At 42.7% G+C, this 22,335-nt stretch overlaps 1 protein-coding gene across 1 annotated transcript in view; it reads right to left on the bottom strand.

Moving 5' to 3' along the window:
- eys (eyes shut homolog) overlaps positions 1-22,335 on the bottom strand; it is a 1,854,977-nt gene that overhangs the window by 66,746 nt on the left and 1,765,896 nt on the right. The window contains exon 43 of the mRNA XM_073056513.1: positions 14,989-15,171. Coding sequence (XP_072912614.1) covers positions 14,989-15,171 — 183 coding nt within the window. The remainder of the gene's footprint in view (positions 1-14,988; positions 15,172-22,335) is intronic.

Here is a 22,335-nt window from a genome sequence, read left to right as displayed (position 1 = left end):
GTTTGGTTGTCGACTCAGGATTTGCCTCTCCAGGTGGAGTCTAGGAAATTGGTGACCAAATTCATTGGACCCTTCAAGATTCTCAGGAAAGTAAACACGGTGGCTTACAGCTTGCAACTCCCCAAGACCCTCAAGATCAATCCCACTTTCCACATTCCCAAATTAGAACCTGTGAACAGAAGCCCTTTAGCCCCACCACCATCAGTCCCAGCACTGCCCAGGTTTGTCAATGGGGAGCAGGTCTTCAACATGAGAAGAATTTTGGATTCACGAACTGCTTGGGGTGTTCGGCAGTTTCTCATGGACTGGGAAGGATTTAGACCCAAGGAATGGTGCTGGGTTCCTGACAGGGACATCTTGGATCCGGCTCTCATCCATGACTACCATCATCATCTGTCCGAGCAGCCAGGGCCATAAGGTGTCATACATAGGGCAGGGGATCCTGTTACGACACGCACCCAGCTGTGCCAGCTTCCGGGTTTCAGATGCTCTAACTCTTCGGAATATGGATTGCTGGTGCTTTAACAATTCAGGACCATTCTGCTAATTGGCAATCATGCTTTGGACACTAAGAATTGAGTATTTCATGAGCACCAGAACGAAGCCTCAGCGCTCAATTTTAAGATCAACCAGAGATATTCGTTAGCATTTTGTTTTGTGCTCAGTTCTTGATCCAATTTTATTCCCTGTCTCGAGCTTAGCCACAGATATGCCAACATCTGGGTCCAAAACATCCTCGTCAAGGATTCTGGTCACAGCGATCTCTATACGTTTGTTCCTCTAAATCCCACAGACTGCTGGGTAGTCTATAATGCAATCCTATTAAAGTGGTTGTATCTTTCTTATTTTGCAGTTCTACCCATAAAGCCTTACTAGATGAGCTCTCCAGTGTGTCATGTCTGAGCACTGCTGTAACATTTTCCCTAACTTATAATGCTACCCCTCCCCTCTTTAATCCCTCCTGTGCTACCTCATTTGAAACAAAGGAACTCTGAACATTGTGCTGTTGGTCCGGTCTGACTATGGTTACAATGCCATAATTCCACGTGCTGATCCATGCCCTAAGCTCATCCACCTTTCCTACAATATTCCTCTTACATTGAAATATACGCAGCTCAAACATTAGTCCCACCATGCTTTTGAATCCTGAATTTGTAGGTAGGCTTAATAACATCTTTCTCCACAACCACTCCACTACCTATTCTGGCACACTGGTTCCTATTCCCCTGCTGCACTAGCAAACCTTCACACTGGGTTATTAGTTCTCCTCCAGACCAGGTGCAAACCATGCCCCTTCTACAGGTCCTACCTTCCCTGGAAGAGAGCCCAATTCTACAAAAATCTGAAACCTTCCCTCTTGCACCATCTACCTGGATTTTTATGTTTTATCCAGGAATCTCATTCTCGTCCACAGAACCTCCTTTCTGTTCCCCGTCACTACAACTCACCACTTCTTTACCAATTCCTTCTGAGCCACAGAGCCAGTCTCAGTATCAGAGACCTGACCACTATGGCTTTCCTCTGCTCGGCTATCCTCCCTAACAGTCTTTTAAGTGGTACACCTGTTGTTGAAGGGAATTGCCGTAGGGGTACTCTGCACTAGCTGCCTATTCCCTTTCCTTCTCTTGATGGTAAGCTGTTCAATCTGCTGACTGCCCCGCTTGCTTCTCTTAATTTCTTTTTCCCTCTGTGCAATCCAATATCTCCTCAGGAATCGTGGTGCACAATTTGTGCTGATTTTCCCCTTCGCTTCTTTTAAACTCTCCCCTCTGCACAATCCATAGGATCCTGATTCTGATTCTGCATTTCTGATCTCAGCAGAAGGTTAAAAAAATAAGATTGTAAAGAGATTCTCAATATTTCACAATGGCCATAGAGCTTTAGACTCAATAAGCTTAAAAACAAGAGATTCTGCAGACGCTGGAAACCCAGAGCAACATGCTTAAAACAATGGAGGAACTCAGCAGGTCAGGCAGCATTTGGAGAGGAATGACAGAGGATGTTTTGGGCCGTGACCCTTCAACACCAGAATTTTAACACTAGAACTATGGTAGTTATCTGTGTCCAGCAAGGTCCCCAGAGCAAAAATACAACAGTGGTCATATGTTGTGTTGGGGTCCAGGTTTTGGCTGGTACACTGAGGCAAGATGTCCTGCACTTCAAGCAGTGCCACAGGGTCTTTTATACTTCCGGGTGTCAGGTTAACATCTCAGCCAAGAGGACTGCACCTCCATTTTTCCTGTGCTGCCATGGTGAAGCACTGAAGCCTTAAGAATGGAGCAGATTCTGGAGTTTCTGGGAATCTGATAATTTCCAAATAAAATACTGGCGGAACTCAACAGGTCAGACTGCATCTATGGAGAAGAATGAACAGCCAATGTTTTGGGCTGGGACTCTTCATCAGAGTCTCGGCCCAAAGTTTTGACAGTTGATTTCTTGCCTGACATGCTAAGTTCCTCCAGCATTTTGTGTGTGTTACTCTGGATTTCCAGCATCTTCAGAATCTCTTGTGTTGTTGATCATTTTCTGAATTTACTTCTTGTCTTCTGTGTCTGCAACATACAAAAATCCAGTAGGTGGCATCAGAACCCTTCACAAAGCTTGTACTCCAGCCACAAAGTAATTCCTAAATCAATATCTCTCTTTAGTTTATTCTTCCAGAGCACTGCCAGTATCAGTTGTGTGCCTCTGTGTTTTCTGGAGTTTGGTCCACTGTTAATGTTTGCTCTGTGTGTAAACATTAACAGTGGACCAAATTCAAGAAAAAGAATAGATGCAGGTGAACAATACAAGTGGGTCTTCAGGTGCACAAAGACGGATGGCCAGCTCTGTAGCAGCTACCACGGACAGGAAGCCTGGATACTTGTTTATATTCAGCACAGGGTTCGGAAAAGAGGTAATCTTATAGACCCTTGCAGAACAAAATCCAAATACTTAAGATTAAATAAGCCTTTCAAAAATGAAGATGGTGATCTCTGTAAATTGGGGAAGATCTGGCTACTATGTTTGAGAAGGAGGTTAAAGAGCCTTAGGTCCCACATCACTAGATTCAGGAACTAGTGTGGATAACTTCACTCACCTCAGCATTGAACTGATTCCACACCCTGAGTGATTGACTCACTTTCAAGGACTTTACAACTTATGTCGTCAGTATTAATTGTCTGTCTATCTATCTATCTATCTATCTATCTATGTATTTATTTTGTACAGGTTGTCCTTTTTTGCATATTGTCGATCTTTGTGACTCAGTGATTCAGGAACACCTTCTTCCCTTCTGTCATCCGATTTCTAAATGGATATTGAATCTATGAACACTATCTCACTATTTTTTTTATTTCTGTTATTTTGCATTACTTATTTTAATTTAACTATTTATATACACACACACACACACATATATACATATATGTCAGTGATATTAAATCTGATTCAGATTGTTTCCAATTTGTGTGTAGTTTTTCATTGATCCTATGAATATCTGCAAGAAAATGAATCTCAAGGTAGTATGTATGGTGACATACATGTACTTTGATAAAAAATTAATTTGAACTTTGAACCTTGATTAAAACATTTCTGCATTGAAGGAAGAAACAAGAGATAACCTGCAGGATTAAGTTGAAGGATGATCTGCAGGATTATTAATTTGTGATGTTCAATTGCCCTTTTGTTCATGGGAAGTGCTCTGCAGAGCCCAGCATTTCCCCCAGTACCCTGTGGAAGGCTGAATGCACAGGGCTTGTGGATTGATCAGTCAGTCATTAAGAGTATTGCATATGACACTGGAATTCAGATCAGATTGCACTTGGATTTATAGGGTTGGGTCTGCGATGAAGAAGTTATCTGTTGGGAGCAGGTACAGCCATGATAATCTATACTTATTATTTGACTGTACCACTTACAAATCTTTCACAAGCTAAATTTCAGGCAACATTTCATACTGAGCTGCTTTACATACTATAGGGATGGTGACCAAAAGGTTAGAGAAAGAGATAGATTCAAGGGGAAATTCAAGCAAAAAGAAAACAGAATCATCAATGCCTTTTTTCTCAAGGCAGCAATGGTAAATTCCAGATGGAATCCTTTTAAGGTAAATGGAGGAAATTTTTGGGGGATGTCAGAGGTAAGTTTTTGTGCAGAGAGTGTAAGGTTCCTGGAATGCACTGGTGGGGGTGGGATGATAGACGCTGATATGAAGGGGACATTTAAAGGACTTTTAAGCACATACATGAAAGAAAATGGAAGGATATGGGCTGTGCAAAAGGAAATTGTTAGCTTGATCATGGAATAAGTTTACATACAATAGGTCAGGACAACATCGAGGGCCAAAGGGCTCTTACTACACGTAATGTTCTCTGTTAGATGTTCCAGAAGGATGGAGAGGTTTAAATGGTTTCTAAAGATTAGCTTTATTTGTCATGTGTTCATTGAAACATACAACAAAATGTGTCATTTGCGTCAAAACTAATCAGCGAGGATTGTACTAGGCAGCCGGAAAGTGTCGCCATGTTTCTGGTGCCAACATAGTATGCCCACAACTCACTAACCCTAAATGTACTTCTTTTGAGCATGGGAGGAAACCAGAGCAACTGGAGGAAACCCACCTGGTCACAGGGAGAACATACAAGCTCCTTACAGACAGTGGCAGGAATTGAACCCTGATCTTATAGCTGGTGCCATAATAGCAAATGTCACATTGATTACTATTCCAATGGGATTCTAGAGCTAGTGGCTTTGGCAGAAGAAGTCACTGGCTCTGATGGAGTAGAGGGATCCCATTCCTGGGGAAATATGCCGCTGGCTGTGGAAGACTGTGCAGCTAGAAAGCGACAAGGCTATGGTGGAATCTAAAAACAAGGTTGACCATTTCAACGTTGTCCAAAATAGGCATTAGGCATGGAGATGAGAGCGAGACTTGGAAGAATTCAACTAAACGAGGGTGGAATGTAGGAGGGTCTTTCTGACAAAACTGGAATAATCAACTCTGGAGATGAAGAGACATGGCAGAAAACACGACCCATGTGAGACTATACCATGAGCACACACTTATGTTGTAAAACTCACTGAATGTAATCATGCAGGGATGCCCGTTGAATGTGATTCATTAAACACCAACCATGCATTAACCACAAACACAAGTGGGGATACACATTAAATGTGAGCTCGGCAGAGATGCACATTAAATATGATCCCTGCAGGGATTCAGACTAAACACACCCCATGCTGAGGGGTACAATAACGCGATCCATAGTGGGATATCTATTTTAGAGGAACCATGCAGAGGTGCATGCTAAACTCGACCCATACAGTGAAACACATCAAATACGACCCATGCTGAGGTGCACAATAGCACAATCCATACTGGGATAGCCATTTAACAGGAACCATGCAGAGATGTATGTTAAATATGGCCCAAGCTGGGATTCACATCAAACACAACCTAAGCTCTGACATCCATTAAAGACAACAGATCAAGAAAAAGACTCCAGGGAATCTTTAGGCAGATTGGATCACTTTTAATTGTACTGAGTCCTTGGGGAAAGTACACAAATGAATCAAATCACACAAGTTCATGAGGTGTTCTCTGCAGCACCATCCCATGGCAACTAAATGCTGGCCGTGGAAACCACACCAATGTCCGCAGAACAGGGATCAAATCTACTTGTCCTGATGCAGGATTTCATTGCAAAACATTGAAAATTTCTTTCCTCCAACAGGCTTTGAAGGGGGTGCACAGAACATGGAACATAGAAAGTACAGCACAGTACAGGTCCTTTAGCCCACAATATTGAGCTGGCCTTTTAACCTACTCCAAGATTGATCTTACATTTCCCCCCTGCATAGCCCTTCATTTTTCTTTCATTCATTTGTCTATCTACGTCTCCAAGATGTCCCTAGTGTATCTGCCTCTAACACCATCCCTGATAGTGTATTCCACACATCCACTGAAAGAGGTTAACCAGCATGCCGCCTGGATTAGAGGGCATGTGCGATAGGAGAGGTTAGACAAACTTGGGCTGTTTTTTCAGGAGTGGTGGTGGCTGAGGAGAGATCTGATAGAGGTTTATAAAATTATGAGAGGCACAGATAGAGTAGACAGGTAGTACCTTTCTCCCAGGGTTGAAATGCCTACTGCTAGAAGACAAACATTGAAGATGGAAGAGTGGGCACAAGTTCAAAGGAAATGTATGGGACAAGTTTTTCTACACAGAGTCTGGTAGCTGCCTGGGCTGGTGGTAGTGGTGAAAGATTTGATAGGGCCATTCAAGAGGCTCTTAGACAGGTACACAGATGCAAAGGAAGTGTAAGGGTGGGGACATTTTGCAGGCAGAAGGGATTATTTTAGATGGGTGTTTGATTACTAATACAATATTTCAGCAGAGCATTGGGACCGAAGGGCTTGTTCCTGTGCTTCACTGTTCTATGTTGTATTAGATGGTGCTCGACCCGTTGAGTTCTTCTTCTTTTGAATTTTGCTCCCGGTTCTTGCGTCTGCAGTCTCCTCCATCTCAATTGGAAATCCAAATCTGCAGGTGGTGGAAATCTGAAAAGCACGCAGGACACTCAAGCGTAATTGGAGGTTGCAGAGCTGAGCGCCAGGTGTGAAGTTGGCTTTGGAGGATTGCTATAAGTTAAGCAGATCCCCTCTTCATTTTGAAGATGAGTGTAATAAGTTTGATGGATGTGAGGTGAAACACTGTCGGGTGGAAAACGGTGAAAAATGATGGTCAGTGATGCTGTCTTGTGTGATACCAGTCTTCACAGAGACTGGTTTGTCTCGAGACTCATTGGTTTGTGTCACGCCTTACATGTTGCTGCAGAGCAACTCTGACATTTAGCAGTCCAGTTGTTTAGGGTTTAAGATCAAAATTTTTGCCTGAGGATGGAAATTAAAGATAGTAAGGCTTGTGAATCTTTGATGGCAAGAGATACTGCACATTTAGTCAAAAAAGCAAAAGAAGTATATGTAGGGGTTAGGAAGATGAAATCTACCTTAACTCCCTGGTCACTCCAGTTTTACCCTCTGAGACACAGCCTCCTCTCCCTCACCCACCCACCCTGCAGTTCAAACAAGCTTCTTTTCTTGCCTTCCTAGTCTGACAACAGAACTCCTGAATCAGCATGAACTACTTCACTGTTGAAGTGAGTCCACCACTTTCAAAGACTCTGCAACTCACCATTATTTATGAACCCTTTTAAAAAAATGATCTGCATGTTTTGTCTTCTTTTTTCACATTGGTTGCTTGTCAGTCTTTGCTATTCATAGTTTTTCATAAATTCTATTATATTTCTTTATTTTCCTGTAAATGCCTGCAAGAAAACTAATCTCAAGGTTGTATACGGTGACATACATGTACTTTGAGAATAAATATACTTTGAATATTGCTTCTCCTCCCACTGATGCGACCTGTCCCACTGGGTTTATCCGATGATTTGCTTTTATTTATATTGGAGTTACTGTACAATGAAGATCATGTCCATTGTGTCTCTAAGTGGATGGAAACCGCACTGTAGTTCCCAGAACAGTTCTGTCACAGGGAGGAAGTGTGTTGGGATGACCCTGGCAATGATTTTCACTGTGACACACAAGATGAGGATTCCTCTGTGGTTACCACAATCAGACTTGTCTCCTGTGTGAAGGTAGTTATGATTCTAGAATCTCTAATATTTTCTGTTATATCCATTGGACATCTATCCAATGTAGACACATGAGATTTTCTGTTCAGCTGCTTGTAGAGCCGTTTCTTTTCTCCGGAATAAGGGCTGAACTTCCAATTTAGGAACTTATTATCTTTATGGTTGATTATCTACTTGATCTCCTTGTCTTCACATCTGGTTTATCTTATAGAAGTCAAGGGTCACCTCTCAAGTCCCAATTACGGCAGAGTACCAAGTGCACTGAGAACTCCTGCATTCTGGGAGTTGACAGGTTGTCAGTGAATCACTGTCTGAGAGAAGCTGCTGTTGTTGGGTCCTTGAGAGATTCAGCACTGATCTTCCAGCATCTACTGTTGACGTGATGTTTTTGGGTCATGTTGACAAGTATAAGAGAGTGACTTAGGCAAACCCACCCACATACATGTACACAGAATATTGCTCCCCCCCCCCCAGTCTTATCCATACACACATACACACACACATAAACACTCTCATTGTCTCTCTCTCTCTCTTTCACATGGGCATACATTAATTCCCCCTCTCTCTCACACATGCACCCACATGCACAAACTCCCTCCTATACACACTCACTCACACAGAGGTATACTCTCTTACACACACACACACACACACACACACACACACACACACACACAGACACACACGCATACACTCTATTTCTCATGGGCACACATCCACTCTCTCTCTCTCTCATGAAAATACTTGAGGTGGCTACTTTAACACATAAGTTTTGGTCTTGTCACAAGATAGATAATTTTTGGAAAGATGTCTTTAAAACTTTATTAAAAGTTTTGAATTTGGACCTACAACCGAATTTACTTATAGCAATTTTTGGGATCACTCCATCAGAAGCAGGATATATTCCTGTTTCTGCTCAACGGATGATAGCTTCTACAGCTTTATTGGCTAGGAGAGCCATTTTGCTTAAATGGAAGGACTCTAATCCATCTACTGTTTTTTATTGGATTACTTCCATTATGTCCCGTCTAAGTTTAGAGAAAATAAGAAGTCGGACATTTGATACATCCTTTAAATTTGAAGAAACTTGGCGACCTTTTATTCAATATTTTCATATGGTTTGATTTATTGCTCTTCCAGTTACTTTCTCAAAATGCTGGATTTGATCAGAAAGTTTCTCTTTTTACTTGCTTGCTCTTAGTATGAGCTGCCCAGTTCCTTTTTTTAACTCTTTTTCTTATTTTTTGATTTTTTTTTGCTTAGTGGGGTTTTTATGTATATAAAAATTATAAGTTTCGTTACCTTTTTCTTCTTTTCATGGAATGATAAGAGGAGAATCGATTATCTTATTTTTTATTATATACTATTATATTAATACTATGGATGATCTTGATAATGTTTATTTCACTTTTTATATGAATTGTTATCGATATAGATATTTGAGATAATTCTCCTCTTGTTTATATATATGTACTTTTTTTAATTAATAAAAAGATTGATAAAGAAAGAAAATACACTTTCTGTCACACACACTCACACAGGCATACACACTCTCTCACACACATATATCCCCACAATGTCTCTGACAAAAAATTACCCCAACACCTTCTCGCTCACACACAGACACATACAAATATTTTGCCATACATAGACATGGTCTCTCCACACACACACACACACGCACGCACGCACGCACGCACACACGCACACACGCACACACACACACACAGTCATATGAAATGACACATATGTCAGTGTATATTCTCGAGCATACCTGTACACCTGAATCACCCAGAATCAACAATATTTTGACCACAGGCCCAAGGCAGGAATGAAATTGGATTTCAGGGCTCAGTTCATAAGTTCAGAGGTGTATAAGATGATGAGAGGCATTGATCATGTGGATAGTCAGAGGCTCTTTCCCAGGGCTGAAATGGTTGCCACAAGAGGACACAGGTTTAAGGTGCTGGAGGGGGGCGGGGGTAGGTAAAGAGGAGATGTCAGGGGTAAGTTTTTTATGCAAGAGAGTGGTGAGTGCATGGAAGGGGCCTTCAACATTTTTATATACCTCTCCTCTTGTGCTTTCTTTCCCTCTCCTTTCACTGCCTCGGTACATTCTGAAAGTGTAGTAGTAGTGCAATCACTCAAGCCGAGTCTGATATTCTCCGAAGGGGTTGTCCCCGGATGGCTGTAGAGGCTGATCTGGGATCCTCACATTCTGCTCAGTGTGGGTCGGAATATGTGGTGGCGGTGGTTCATGGTCGGGTCACTTGGTTGTTCACTCTCTCCTTTCACAGCTGCCACTTGTTTTCCATGGCACAGTGGAGCTCATTATCATGTTGCTCACCTCCCTCTTGAACAGATTACCTCCAAGTGTATCTATTGAGTGCAATGCCTTCTCAGTTTTTAGATGTAATGGTGAATTTCTTCAGGCTGATTTTGATGTCACTTTTGAAGCGTTTCCTATGCCTGCCAGGACCTCAGTGACCTTCCTTCAACTGTCAGTAAAGGATCGGTTTGAGGAGATGTGAGAATCCATGACACCTTTTGCATTCCCAGTTCCAATGGAAGCTCAGCTGCCTCAAGCATTAACTCTGTTCTTCTCTTCACAGATGTTGCCTGACCTTCTGAGTACTTGCAGCATTCTCTCACTTTAATGTTAAATTTTCAGAAGCAGCAGAATTTTTCTTTTAGGACATAGAACTGTACAGTAGAGTATGGGCCTTTCGTCTTAGATATTGTCCCACCTATATTAACCCTACTGTATGCTCAATCTAACCCTTCCCTCCTACGCAGCCCATAAGCTTCCACTTTTCTTCCATCTATGTGCCTATCTAAGTCTCTAGAAATGCTTCTTTTATATCAGCCTCCATCACCATCTCTGGCTGTGTGTTCCAGGCACACATCTCTCCCTGTGTAAAAATCCGACCTCTAACATCACCCCTTAATGTTCCTCCACTCACCTGTAGAGACATTTCTGGTGTTTGCCAAACATTGCTCAGAAATAACAAACTTAAATCATTGAAAGATGTGTGTCAATTCGTGATTATTCACATTTATCAGAAACAGTAGCATTACAACTCTCATCAGAAATAAAACTGATCATCTTCAAGATAGTGCCATCAGGCATCTTTTGTGAGGGCAAAATGTGATTTGGTTTCCAACTTTAAACAAGAGCCCGTCCAAATGTCCCAGGTGAAAAGCAAAGTGAAGATAAGACGTTTCTCAAAAGCATCCAGGTTTATTTTCTAGAACAGTATGTTTCGGGTCCAACAAGGAAGGGGGTATTGTGCTTTCTGCATCTAGGGAATGAAATGAAGTGAGACAAGTGTACTGAGATTTGGCAGGCAAACATTAAAGAGATGGGGATCACAGCATAATAAGGTTTAGGTTAGCTATAAAAAAGGAGAAGCAATCTTTAAGGAGATTGTACACCACTTTGTTCAGTTTGCATTAAAATGGACTTTGTTTTAATTCTAATGTTCCTTAGAAACATAGAAAACCTACAGCACAATACAGGCATTCGGCCCACAAAGCTGTGCCGAATATGTCCTTACCTTAGAAATTACCTAGGGTTACCAAGAGCTCTCGAATTTTCTGAGCTCCATTATTTTTAAAAAACTCTATTGTATCCGCCACCACCACCACACAGTGGCAGCCCATTCCACGCACTCACCACTCTCTGTGTAAAAACTTACCCCTGACATCTCCTTTGTACCTACTTCCAAGCACCTTAAAACTATGCCCTCTTGTGCTAGCCATTCCAGTTGTGGGAAAAAGCCTCTGACTATCCACACGATCAATCCCTCTCATCATCTTTTCACCTCTATCAGGTCACGTCTCATCTTCCATTGCTCCAAGGAAGAAGGGCCAAGTTCACTCAACCTATTCTCATAAGGCATGCTCCCCAATCCAGACAACATCCTTGTAAATCTCCTCTGCAACCTTTCTATGGTTTCCACATCCTTCTGATAGTGAGGTGACCAGAACTGAGCACAGGACTCCGAGTGGGGTCTGACCAGGGTCCGATATAGCTGCTACATTACCTCTCAGCCCTTAAAGTTGATCCCAGGATTGATGAAGGTCAATGCACCATGATGCTGCCTGGCCTGCTGTGTTCCACCAGCATTTTGTTTGTGTTGTTGTTTGAATTTCCAGCATCTGCAGATTTCCTCGTGTTTGCACTTCAAACTTATCTGGGTTGAACTCCATCTGCCACTTCTCAGCTCAGTTTTCCATCCTATCAATGTCCCGCTGTAACCTCTGACAGCCCTCCACACTATCCACAACACCCCCAAACTTAGTATCATCAGGAAATTTACTAACACATCCCTCCACTTCCTCATCCAGGTCATTTATAAAAATCACGAAGATTAAGGGTCCCAGAACAGATCCCTGAGGCACACCATGCAGAATATGATCCATCTACAACCACTCTTTGCCTTCTGTGGGCAAGCCAGTTCTGAATCCACAAAGCAATGTCCTCTTGGATCCCATGCCTCCTTACTTTCTCAATAACCCTTGCATGGGGCACCTTGTCAAGTGCCTTGCTGAAATCCATATACACTACATCTACTACTCTATCTTCATCGATGTGTTTAGTCACATCCTCAAAAAATTCAATCAGGCTCGTAAGGCACGACCTGCCTTTGACAAAGCCATGCTGACTATTCCTAATCATAATATTGCTTTCCAGATGTTCGTAAATCCTGCCTCTCGGGAACTTCTCCATCAACTTACCAACCACTGAGGTAAGACAGACAGACAGACATACTTTATTGATCCCGAGAGAAATTGGGTTTCATTACAGTCACACCAACCAAGAATAGTGTAGAAATATAGCAATATAAACCCATAAATAATTAAATAATAATAAGTAAATTATTCCAAGTGGAAATAAGTCCAGGACCAGCCTATTTATTGGCTCAGGGTGTCTGACACTCCGAGGGTGGAGTTATAAAGTTTGATGGCCACAGGCAGGAATGACTTCCTATGACGCTCAGTGTTACATCTCAGTGGAATGAGTCTCCGCCTGAACGTACTCCTGTGCCTAACCAGTACATTATGGAGTGGATGGGAGACATTGTCCAAGATGGCATGCAACTTGGACAGCATCCTCTTTTCAGACACCACCATCAGAGAGTCCAGTTCCACCCTCACAACATCACTGGCCTTACGAATGAGTACGTTGATTCTGTTGGTGTCTGCTACCCTCAGCCTGCTGCCCCAGCACACAACAGCAAACATGATAGTACTGACCACCACAGTCTCGTAGAACATCCTCAGCATTGTCTGGCAGATGTTAAAGGTGTTAAAGATGTTAAAGACTCACTGGTCTATAATTGCCTGTTTATCTCTACTCCCTTTCTTGAAAAAAGGAACAACATTCGCAACCCTCCAATCCTCTGGAACCTCTCCCATCCCTATTGATGATGCAGAGATCATCGCCAGAATCTCAGCAATCTCCTCCCTCGCCTCCCAAGCCTGGAGTACATGTCGTCCAGTCCCAGTGACTTATCCAACGTTTTCCTCTTAAAATTGTGTATAATTTATGTTTTTCCTGTGAATGCTGCTCTTATGGAGCTCTGTGCCTGTGATGTTGCTGCAATAAGCTTCATGTTGCATCTGTGAATACATGTACTTATGCATACGACAGTCAACTTGACCTGAAGTTTTGACCAGAAGTATACAAATCATTGAGGGATCTAGACAGAGTGTGTAAGTTGTTCCCTTTGGTGGAGGGGTCAAAGACAGGAGGTCACAAGTATAAAATAAAGAGGAAAATATAAAAAGCATCATGAAATAAATCCTCTTATGCATTTTTTGGTTAGAATCTTGAATGTGCTGATGAAGAAATAATAGCAAAATTGCAGAGAAGGGAGCCAGGCATGGGACTTGCTGAATTATAAACAGAAGGAAGGTACTGGAAACACTAATCAGATCAGGCCACATCTGTATTTCCACCATTATCAGATTTTATTTTAGATTTCCAGCTTTCTTGATTCTAAACTTACTGACTTCCTCTGGTGGAGAGCAGGCATATACACAATCAGCCCAGTACCCTCCTCCTCCATTGAAAGAATTCTATGACTCTCTGGAACTCATAGGTACTCTAACATCTTACAGGTTACCTTCAGGAATGCAGAGAAGTCCCATTCTAGTCCATTCACACACTCTTTAATCCTCCAACACAGCAGGAGTTCATTCTTTGGAAATGTATAATCAGCCCTGTAAATGTATAATCAGCCCTGTTTCTTCTGTCCATTTCCCATTGTCTGACCTGTAGTTCTCCCTCAACTATTCATCTAATTCTCTTCTAAGACCACCATCAAGTCGGCTTTCTTTACCTTTAAGCTAAAGTGATATGGTGATATACAGACATTGTTTACACCATTAACTTACAAATTCAGGTAAAAAAAAAACACTATTCTGGATATTAGTGAGAATGTGGATGTTGGCATTAGGAACAGCGTAGAACATGGAACATTACAGCACAGTACAGGCCCCACAATGTTGTGCTGACCTTTTAACTTGCTCTAAGATCAATATAACCCTTCCTCCCTACATAGCCCTCCATTTATCTATGATCCATATGCCTAAGAATTTCTTAAAAGTCCCGAATTTATTTGCTTCAACTGAACCTCTTGACCATGTCTGCATGCTTTTATGCATTGAGTTGCTGCTGCATAATTAGCTGATTAGATATTTGCATTAATGATTAAGTATACAAGTGTACCTAATAAAATGACCACTGAGAGTAATTTATTGAGAAGATCATCTCTCAGGCCCTTTCTCAAAAGTGAAAAGTCCTGGCCTGTCCAATCTTTCCCCGTAATTCTGTACTTTGAGTCCTGGCAACATCTTCAAAAATTCTTTCTGCACTCTTTCCAGTTTAATAACATCTTTCTGAAAGCAGGGTGACCAAAACTGAACACAATACTCCAAATGCAACATCTTGTGCAGGACTGGATGTGGAGGAGTCGGGAGCACAGTATAAACACAAGCACAGACTAATTAAAGTAAACAATTTGCCTCTGTGCCACAAATCCCATTTACACAGAATAGATAATTCACATTTAAATTAGTTGCCAACATGGCAACATGGAAACATATCAAAAGCTACCTCCATAACCCAAAATCCTCCTTTGGAGCTGAATCAATATGCTGTAGTCCCTTATTTCTCAGTCTTGGAACGTGGTCACCAGAGGGGTTTCAATGCTTTGAGAAGATTCACCATCTTCCCAGAGTAACAGATTGGTCTCTGTCAACACTCCCTAATTCTAACTAACAAATAATTAAAAAAAAAGAATTTGATGACTTAATTAAGTTGCTGACCAGTTAGATGATTCTCACCTTGGCCCTTCTGCCCAATAAAGAAGATGAGGTTGTCCTTAGTGGCCAGGTCCGGATCAGCAAGAGTAAATTTCAGTCTGAATTCATAGAAGGAGCTGATATTCTGGATCGTTGGATAAGCCAAGAAGGAGGTAAAACTGAACTCATCAGTGCCACTGAAGTGCGGGTATGTGATGTTCACAGCTGAAAAATGAAGAGACAAGTCTGTTAGTAAGCATGGTGCTTGCTCTGACCGTTTGGAAACCTTTCCCTCTGTTTTCCAAGATATTTATCCCTTGCGGACAATTCCTTCCTTGTTGAGAGGTTCATGCTAGCTTCAGAGCAGAGCACTTGTGTTCAAACAATGGTAAACTCTAATTGCATTGAGTGCATTTCTAATGATCTGTGCGTTGATTTCAGGAGCAGCAGTCAACTCCCCAATTTGTTTGGCTATTGTTGTCAGCTGAACTCAGAATTCTATAGTTCCATTGCTCGTACACACTCAACTAACACTGATTTATTCCATTATCCAGTTGATGGGATTATACTGTAGGCCCTCCAACAGTCAGCAAGAACTAGAGGACCAAATACATAGGGAAATCACAGATAGGCAGAGGAATGCTGTTGCAACTCTATAAAACTCTGGTTGGACCACACTTGGAACATTGTTTCAGTTCTGTTTGCCTCATGACCTCATTATAAGGAGAACATAGAAGCTTTAGAGATGGTGCAGAGGAGATTTCCCAGGATGCTGCCTGGATTGGAGAGCATGTCTTATGAGGACAGATCGTGTGAGTTATGGCGTTTCTCTTCAAAGCAAAGGAGGATGAGAGGTGATTTGACAGAGATGTACAGCATGATAAAAGGCATAGCCTGAGTGGACAGCCAGAGACTATTTCTCAGGGTTGAAATGGCCAATATGGGAAGGCATAATTTTAAGGTGATTGGAGGAAAACATGGTGGGAATGTCAGAGGTAGGTTTTTACGCAAGGAGTGGCGGGTGTGTGGAATACACTGCCAGTGGTAATGGTAGAGGTATCTATGATACTTCTAGAGAGGCACAAGGATGAACAAATCAGAGGTTCATGTGGGATGGTAGGGTTAGATTGATCATGGCGTTGATGCAGCATTGTGGACTGAAGGGCCTATATTGTGTTTGTGATGATCTATGTTCTATAATAAGGTTGTAACAGTCATTGATACTAACTTCAATAACATCCACAGGGGCAATTCTAATGGATTAGATGGTGCAGAAATTGTTAAATGTGTTCAGGAAAATTTTCTGAAACAATATGTTGAAGAGGTTATGTGTGATCTCCTCTTAGAAACTGAGAATGGGCAAATGGTTGCTGCATCATTGGGAGAAGTTTGGGACCAGTTAAGATAGTTATGAAAAAAAATTGGGCTCATCCTCGAGATCCAAAATTGAGGGAAAGTTACTTTCTGTGACCCTTCGTCTTAGCCCAAAACGTCGACTGTGCTTTTCCCTAAAGATGCTGCCTGGCCTGCAGCGTTCCACTAGCATGTGTTGCTTGAATTTCCAGCATCTGCAGATTTCCTCATGTTTACTTTCTATGATACTAGGTAGGAATTTGGAAAAGTTGATTGGGAGAGATTTAGATTAGGAGAAACAACATGTATCAACTGGAAAGTTTTCATTAATGAGATGAGGAGAGCATAGTGCCAGAACATTCCTGTTAGAATGAAGGGCAAGGCTGGCATTGGGAACCTCTGTTGATGAGGATATTAAGGGTCTGGTCAGGCAAAAGAAGGCAGCGTATGTCAGGTACAGGGGGGCAGGGATTAAGTGACTCCCTTGAGGACAATAAGGGATATGGAAATACAATTGAAATTATAAGAGGTATAGAGAGGGTAGATATCCAATGTCTGTGTTTCAGAGTAGAGAAGTCTAAACTTAAATGAACAGCTCTAAAACTATAAGGAATGGGAATAAGTGAACACCTAATAAAATGGCTATAATTATGAGATTTAGGATTCATTCTTGACTTCTGAAGAACCTCTTGATCACAGTATCACTAGATACAACAAGTGAGGAGGTCTGAGAGGTAAAATTTTCACACATAGAGCAATTGGTATCTGGAATGAGATCCCGGAGGAGGTGTGGACACAAGAACAGCAACAACATTTAAGAGGCATTTGGACAGGTATTTGAATGGGCAGGGCATAGAGATATACAGAATGAATGCAGGCAGCTGGGAATGGTATAGATAGACATTAGTGAATGCATAAACACAATAGGCTGAATGGCCTGATTTGTTGCTGTATAACTCTATAACTCTATGAGTATGAAGCAATAAAAATATCAATCTCCCTCGAACAAATGACCTTCACAGCTGCAAGACCACAATTTACAGTAAAAGTTCAAAAGCACAAGGGATTCTGAAATTCATGTTGTATCATAGAATCTATTGCCCAGAAGGGGGCAATCAGCCCGTTGTGCCAGCTCTTTAACAGAGGTTTTGAATTTGCCCCAGCCGTCATGCTCATTCTTTATAGTTCTGTAAATATTCCTCCATCGTTCCCTTTTGAATTCCCTTTTGAAAGTTATTAATGAATCTGCTTCCTCCACCCTTTCAGGCATTGCATAACAGATCAGAATAACTAGCTGTGGAAAAGAAAAGACTCAGCATCTTCCCCCTGGCATTTTTGCCAATTATCCAGGCTCTGTTAACTACATTCAAGTCATTCTCTCTCACTGTCTAGGGGAATGATACAAAGTAAAGATGCAATGAAAGTAGATTATAGCAAGCTGTTTTGTGTATTTATATTGAGTGGGCATATGTTTTTTTTTCCAGAGAAGGCTGCAAGAGGTTACCACAATTAATCATGAAATAAGCTGATGCCCTCAGTTTGTGGCTCTTAGCTTCATTAATGCGTTTGATGATCTTGATTTTACTCTTTAAAGACTTGGGGTCCATCAGGAATTGTGGCTTGTGGTTTGCACATTGCCAATTAAATCCGCAATTTGTTGCAAAACCATATTCATTGAGAAGAAAGAAATAACTCAGAATCATAAACACAAGAAATCCAGAGCAACACATGCACACAAAATGCCGGGGGAGCTCAGCAAGTCAGGCAGGATCTATGGAGAGGAATAAACCAGCGGAACCCTTCATCAAGACTGGATAGGGAGGGGGAAGAAGCCAGAATAAGAAGGTGGGGTGGGGGGAAGGGAGGAGTACAATCTGGCATGTTAAATTGGTGAAACCAGCTGAGGGGAAAGGTGGGTGGGTGGAGGAGGGAGGGCAAGGCAAGAAGCTGGGAGGTGATAAGTGGATGAGGTAATGGGCTAAAGAAGAAGGAACCTGATAGAAGAGAGTGGACCTTGGGAGTAAAGGACGGAGGACCAGAGGGAGATGACGGGCAGATTTTTTTTTCAGTGGTTTGATCGAGGCACACCTGCGCAAGCATGTGGACATCAGCCAGTTAGAACAGCAAGAAGAGTTAAAAAGGAGACGGTTTTATAGAGTGTGCATCAGAGGAGCAGGAGATAGAGTGGAGGGAGACAGAGTAGGAGGGTTTTGGTTCAACGGGGCTGAAGCAATAATGGGTCGAGGCGAGGTAGATTACCTGTGTAGAATACAGACAGGAGGCATGTGCGTGAGGTTGGTTTTCTGTGCTTGGTGTCAGATGTGGGATGTCCGGGAGACTCCTGGCCTCCCAGGTGGCCACGTTTGCACCAGGTGCGTCGAGCTGCTGCTCCTTAGGGACCATGTTAGGGAACTGGAGATGCAGCTCGATGACCTTCGTCTGGTCAGGGAGAGTGAGGAGGTGATAGAGAGGAGTTATAGGCAGGTGGTCACACCAGAGCCTCGGGAGACAGATAAGTGGGTAACAGTCAGGAGAGGGAAGGGCAGGAGTCAGATGCTAGAGAGTACCCCTGTGGCTGTCCCTGTTAACAATAAGTACTCCTGTTTGAGTACTGTTGTGGGGGGGGGGGGGGTATGGCCTACCTGGGGGAAGCAACAGTGGCCGCGCCTCCAGCACAGAGTCTGGACGTGATCAGAAGGGTAGGGAAAGAAAGAGGATGGCAGTAGTGATAGGGGACTCTATAGTTAGGGGGTCAGACAGGCAATTCTGTGGATGCAGGGAAGAAACTTGGATGGTAGTTTGCCTCCCAGGTGCCAGGTCCAGGATGTTTCTGATCACATCCAAGATATCCTGAAGTGGGAAGGAGAACAGCCAGACGTTGTGGTACATATTGGTACCAATGACATACGTAGGAAAAGGGAGGAGGACCTGAAAACAGACAACAGGGAGCTAGGAAGGAAGTTGAGAAGCAGGATCACAAAGGTAGTAATCTCGGGATTACTGCCTGTGGCATGTGACACATGGTGAGTATAGAAATAGAATAAGGGAGGATAAATGTGTGGCTGAAGGATTGGAGTAGGGGGCAGAGATTCAGATTTCTGGATCTTTGGGACCTCTTTGGGGGCAGGCGTGACCTGTACAAAAAGGATGGGTTGCATTTGAATCCCAGAGGGATCAATATCCTGGAGGGGAGGTTTGCTAAGGCTATTGGGGAAAGTTTAAACTAGGATTGCTGGGGGATAGGAACCAAACTCAAGAGACAGAGGAAAGGGCGGTTGGCTCACAAATAGAGAAAGCTTGTAAATGGGCACTGTTGATCAGAGATAGTATCATGGCTGCATAAAAGGATCTCTCAGTGGGAGAGCATTTTGGGGAATAGTGATCACAATTCTATCTCCTTTACCATAGTATTGGAGGGGGAAAAGTTAGGAAATTGTTTAATTGGAGTAAGGGGAAATATGAGACTATCAGACAGGAACTTGAAAGCATAAATTGGAAACAGATGTTCTCAGGGAAATGTACAGAAGAAATGTGGCAAACCTTCAGGGGATATTTGTATGGAGTCCTGCATAGGTACATTCCAATGAGACAGGGAAAGGATGGTAGGGTACAAGAACCAAGGTGTAGAAAGGCTGTTGTAAATCTTGTCCAGAACTGTTTGCCCACAGAAGGCAAAGTGTGTCAGAGTCTGCATAGTCAGTGACCAGTGGAGTGCCTCAGGGATCTGTTCTGGGACCCTTACTCTTCCTGAGTTTTATAAATGACCTGGATGAGGAAGTGGAGGGATGGGTTAGTAAATTTGCTGATCTCACAAAGGTTGGGGGTGTTGTGGATAGTGTGGAGGGCTGTCGGAAGTTACAGCGGGACATTGATAGTATACAAAACTGGGCTGAGAAGTGGCAGATGGAGTTCAACCGAGATAAGTATGAAGTGGTTCATTTTGGTAGGTCAAATATGATGGCAGAATATAGTATTAATGGTAAGACTCTTGGCAATGTGGAGGATCAGAGGGATCTTGGGGTCCAAGTTCACAGGACAGTTAAAGCAGCAGCGCAGGTTGACTCTGTGGTTAAGAAAGCATACAGTGCATTGGCCTTCATCAATCCTGGGATCGAGTTTAAGGGCCGAGAGGTAATGTTACAGCTATATAGGACCCTGGTCAGACCCCACTTGGACTACTGTGCTCAGTTCTGGTTGCTTCACCATAGGAAGGATGTGGAAACCATTGAAAGGGTGCAGAGGAGATTTACAAGGATGTTGCCTGGATTGGGGAGAATGCCTTCGGAGAATAGGTTGAGTGAACTCAGCCTTTTTTCCTTGGAGTGATGGAGGATGAGAGGTGACCTGATAGAGGTGATGATGAGAGGCATTGATCGTGTGGATAGTTAGAGGGTTTTTCCCAGGGCTGAAATGGCTAGCACGAGGAGGCACAGTTTTAAGGTGCTTGGAAGTAGGTACAGAGGACATGTCAGGGGTAAGTTTTTTACACAGAGAGTGGTGAGTGCGTGGAATGGGCTGGCAGCAACAGTGCTGGAGGCGAAAACAAAAGGGTCTTTTAAGAGACTCCTGGATACGTACATGGAGCTTAGAAAAATAGAGGGCCATGGATAACCCTTGGTAATTTGTAAGGTAAGGACATGCTCACCACAGCTTTGTGGGCTGAAGGGCCTGTATTGTGCTGTAGGTTTTCTAAGTTTCTATATTTCTATGTTTCAAATTCATGAAGATTATTTCATTGTACTGGAGAATCTTATAACCAGTGAATTACTTAGAAAATTCAGTCACAAATGTAAACTTGAATACACACTGTTTGACTTGGATACATCCAGCACCTAAAAACAGGCAATAATAATCTGATCATCAGTTAGTCAAAAATCAATAAACTGCTGATGCTGAAAACCAAGAATAAAAATAGAATGTGCCCAAAACACACAGCAGATCAGGAAATATTGGCATTAAGAGAAACAGAGTTAAAGACTAAGGCTGTAGATCACAAACCCTGTCACAGCTTCTGTTCCCCTGCCACTGAGTCTGGCACTAACACAGTGAACAATCACCTGCAGCAGCTCAGTGCTCGGAGCAGAATCTGGTCTGAATTCCTCCATTCTCTGTATTTTCATATGCCTACTTAAGGGCCTTTTTAAAACCTCCGCCACCATCACTGGCAAATCATTACAGCTGCTTATTGATTTCTATGTCAACAGCCTCTCCCGCGCATCTGCTTTGAACTTCTCCTCACATTAAATTCATGACCTCTAGTATTAGACATATCGACCCTGGGGAAAATGATATTGGGTGTCTACTCCATCTATCGCTCTCATAATTTTAGAAACTTCAGCTTCCACCGCACAAGAGAAAGCAAACCCTAGTTTGCCCACCCTCTCTTTTCAGCACTTGCCCTCTAATCCAGGCAGCATCTGGATAAACATTCTGCACCCTCTCCAAATCCTTTCACTTTCTCCTCATTCGATAAGAACTGAATGCAGTACTCTGGATGTAACCTCATCAGAGTATTACAAAGCTACAGTATAACTTACTGAGTCTTGAACTCTGTGTCTCAGCTAATGAAGACAAGCCTGATCAAGTCTGCTTCAAGTTTGAAATATGCAAAGGGAAAGGTGGTTCAGAAAGGAAAGAGTAGACAGTGTTAAAGAGGATCCTACTGCCAAAGGAATCTATCATCTCCAAAGGGATCCTACCACCAAACTTATCTTTGCCTCCACCCTTCTCTCTGCTTTCCACAGGTATCCTTCTCTCTGTGATTCCTTTGTCCATCGTTCCTCCCACTAATCTCCCTCCTGGCTCTTGTCCCTGCAGGCAGCCTAAATGTTAAATCTGCTGATTCACCTTCTCCCTTACCTCCATTCAGGGCCCCAAACAGCCCTTCCAGGTGAGGCAGGCCTTCTCCTGTGAATCTGTTGGGTTCGTATATTGTGTCTGGTGTTCCCAATGTGGCCTCCTCTACGTTGGTGAGACCTATTGTAAATTGGGGGATTGCTTCATTGAACACCTCCACTCCATTTGCCAAAAGCATAA

This window comes from Hemitrygon akajei, chromosome 9 (assembly GCF_048418815.1).
Source record: "Hemitrygon akajei chromosome 9, sHemAka1.3, whole genome shotgun sequence".
NCBI classification, from domain to species: domain Eukaryota; kingdom Metazoa; phylum Chordata; class Chondrichthyes; order Myliobatiformes; family Dasyatidae; genus Hemitrygon; species Hemitrygon akajei.
Note: the sequence above shows the minus strand (reverse complement) of the source record. Positions and strands in the feature narration are given on the sequence as shown.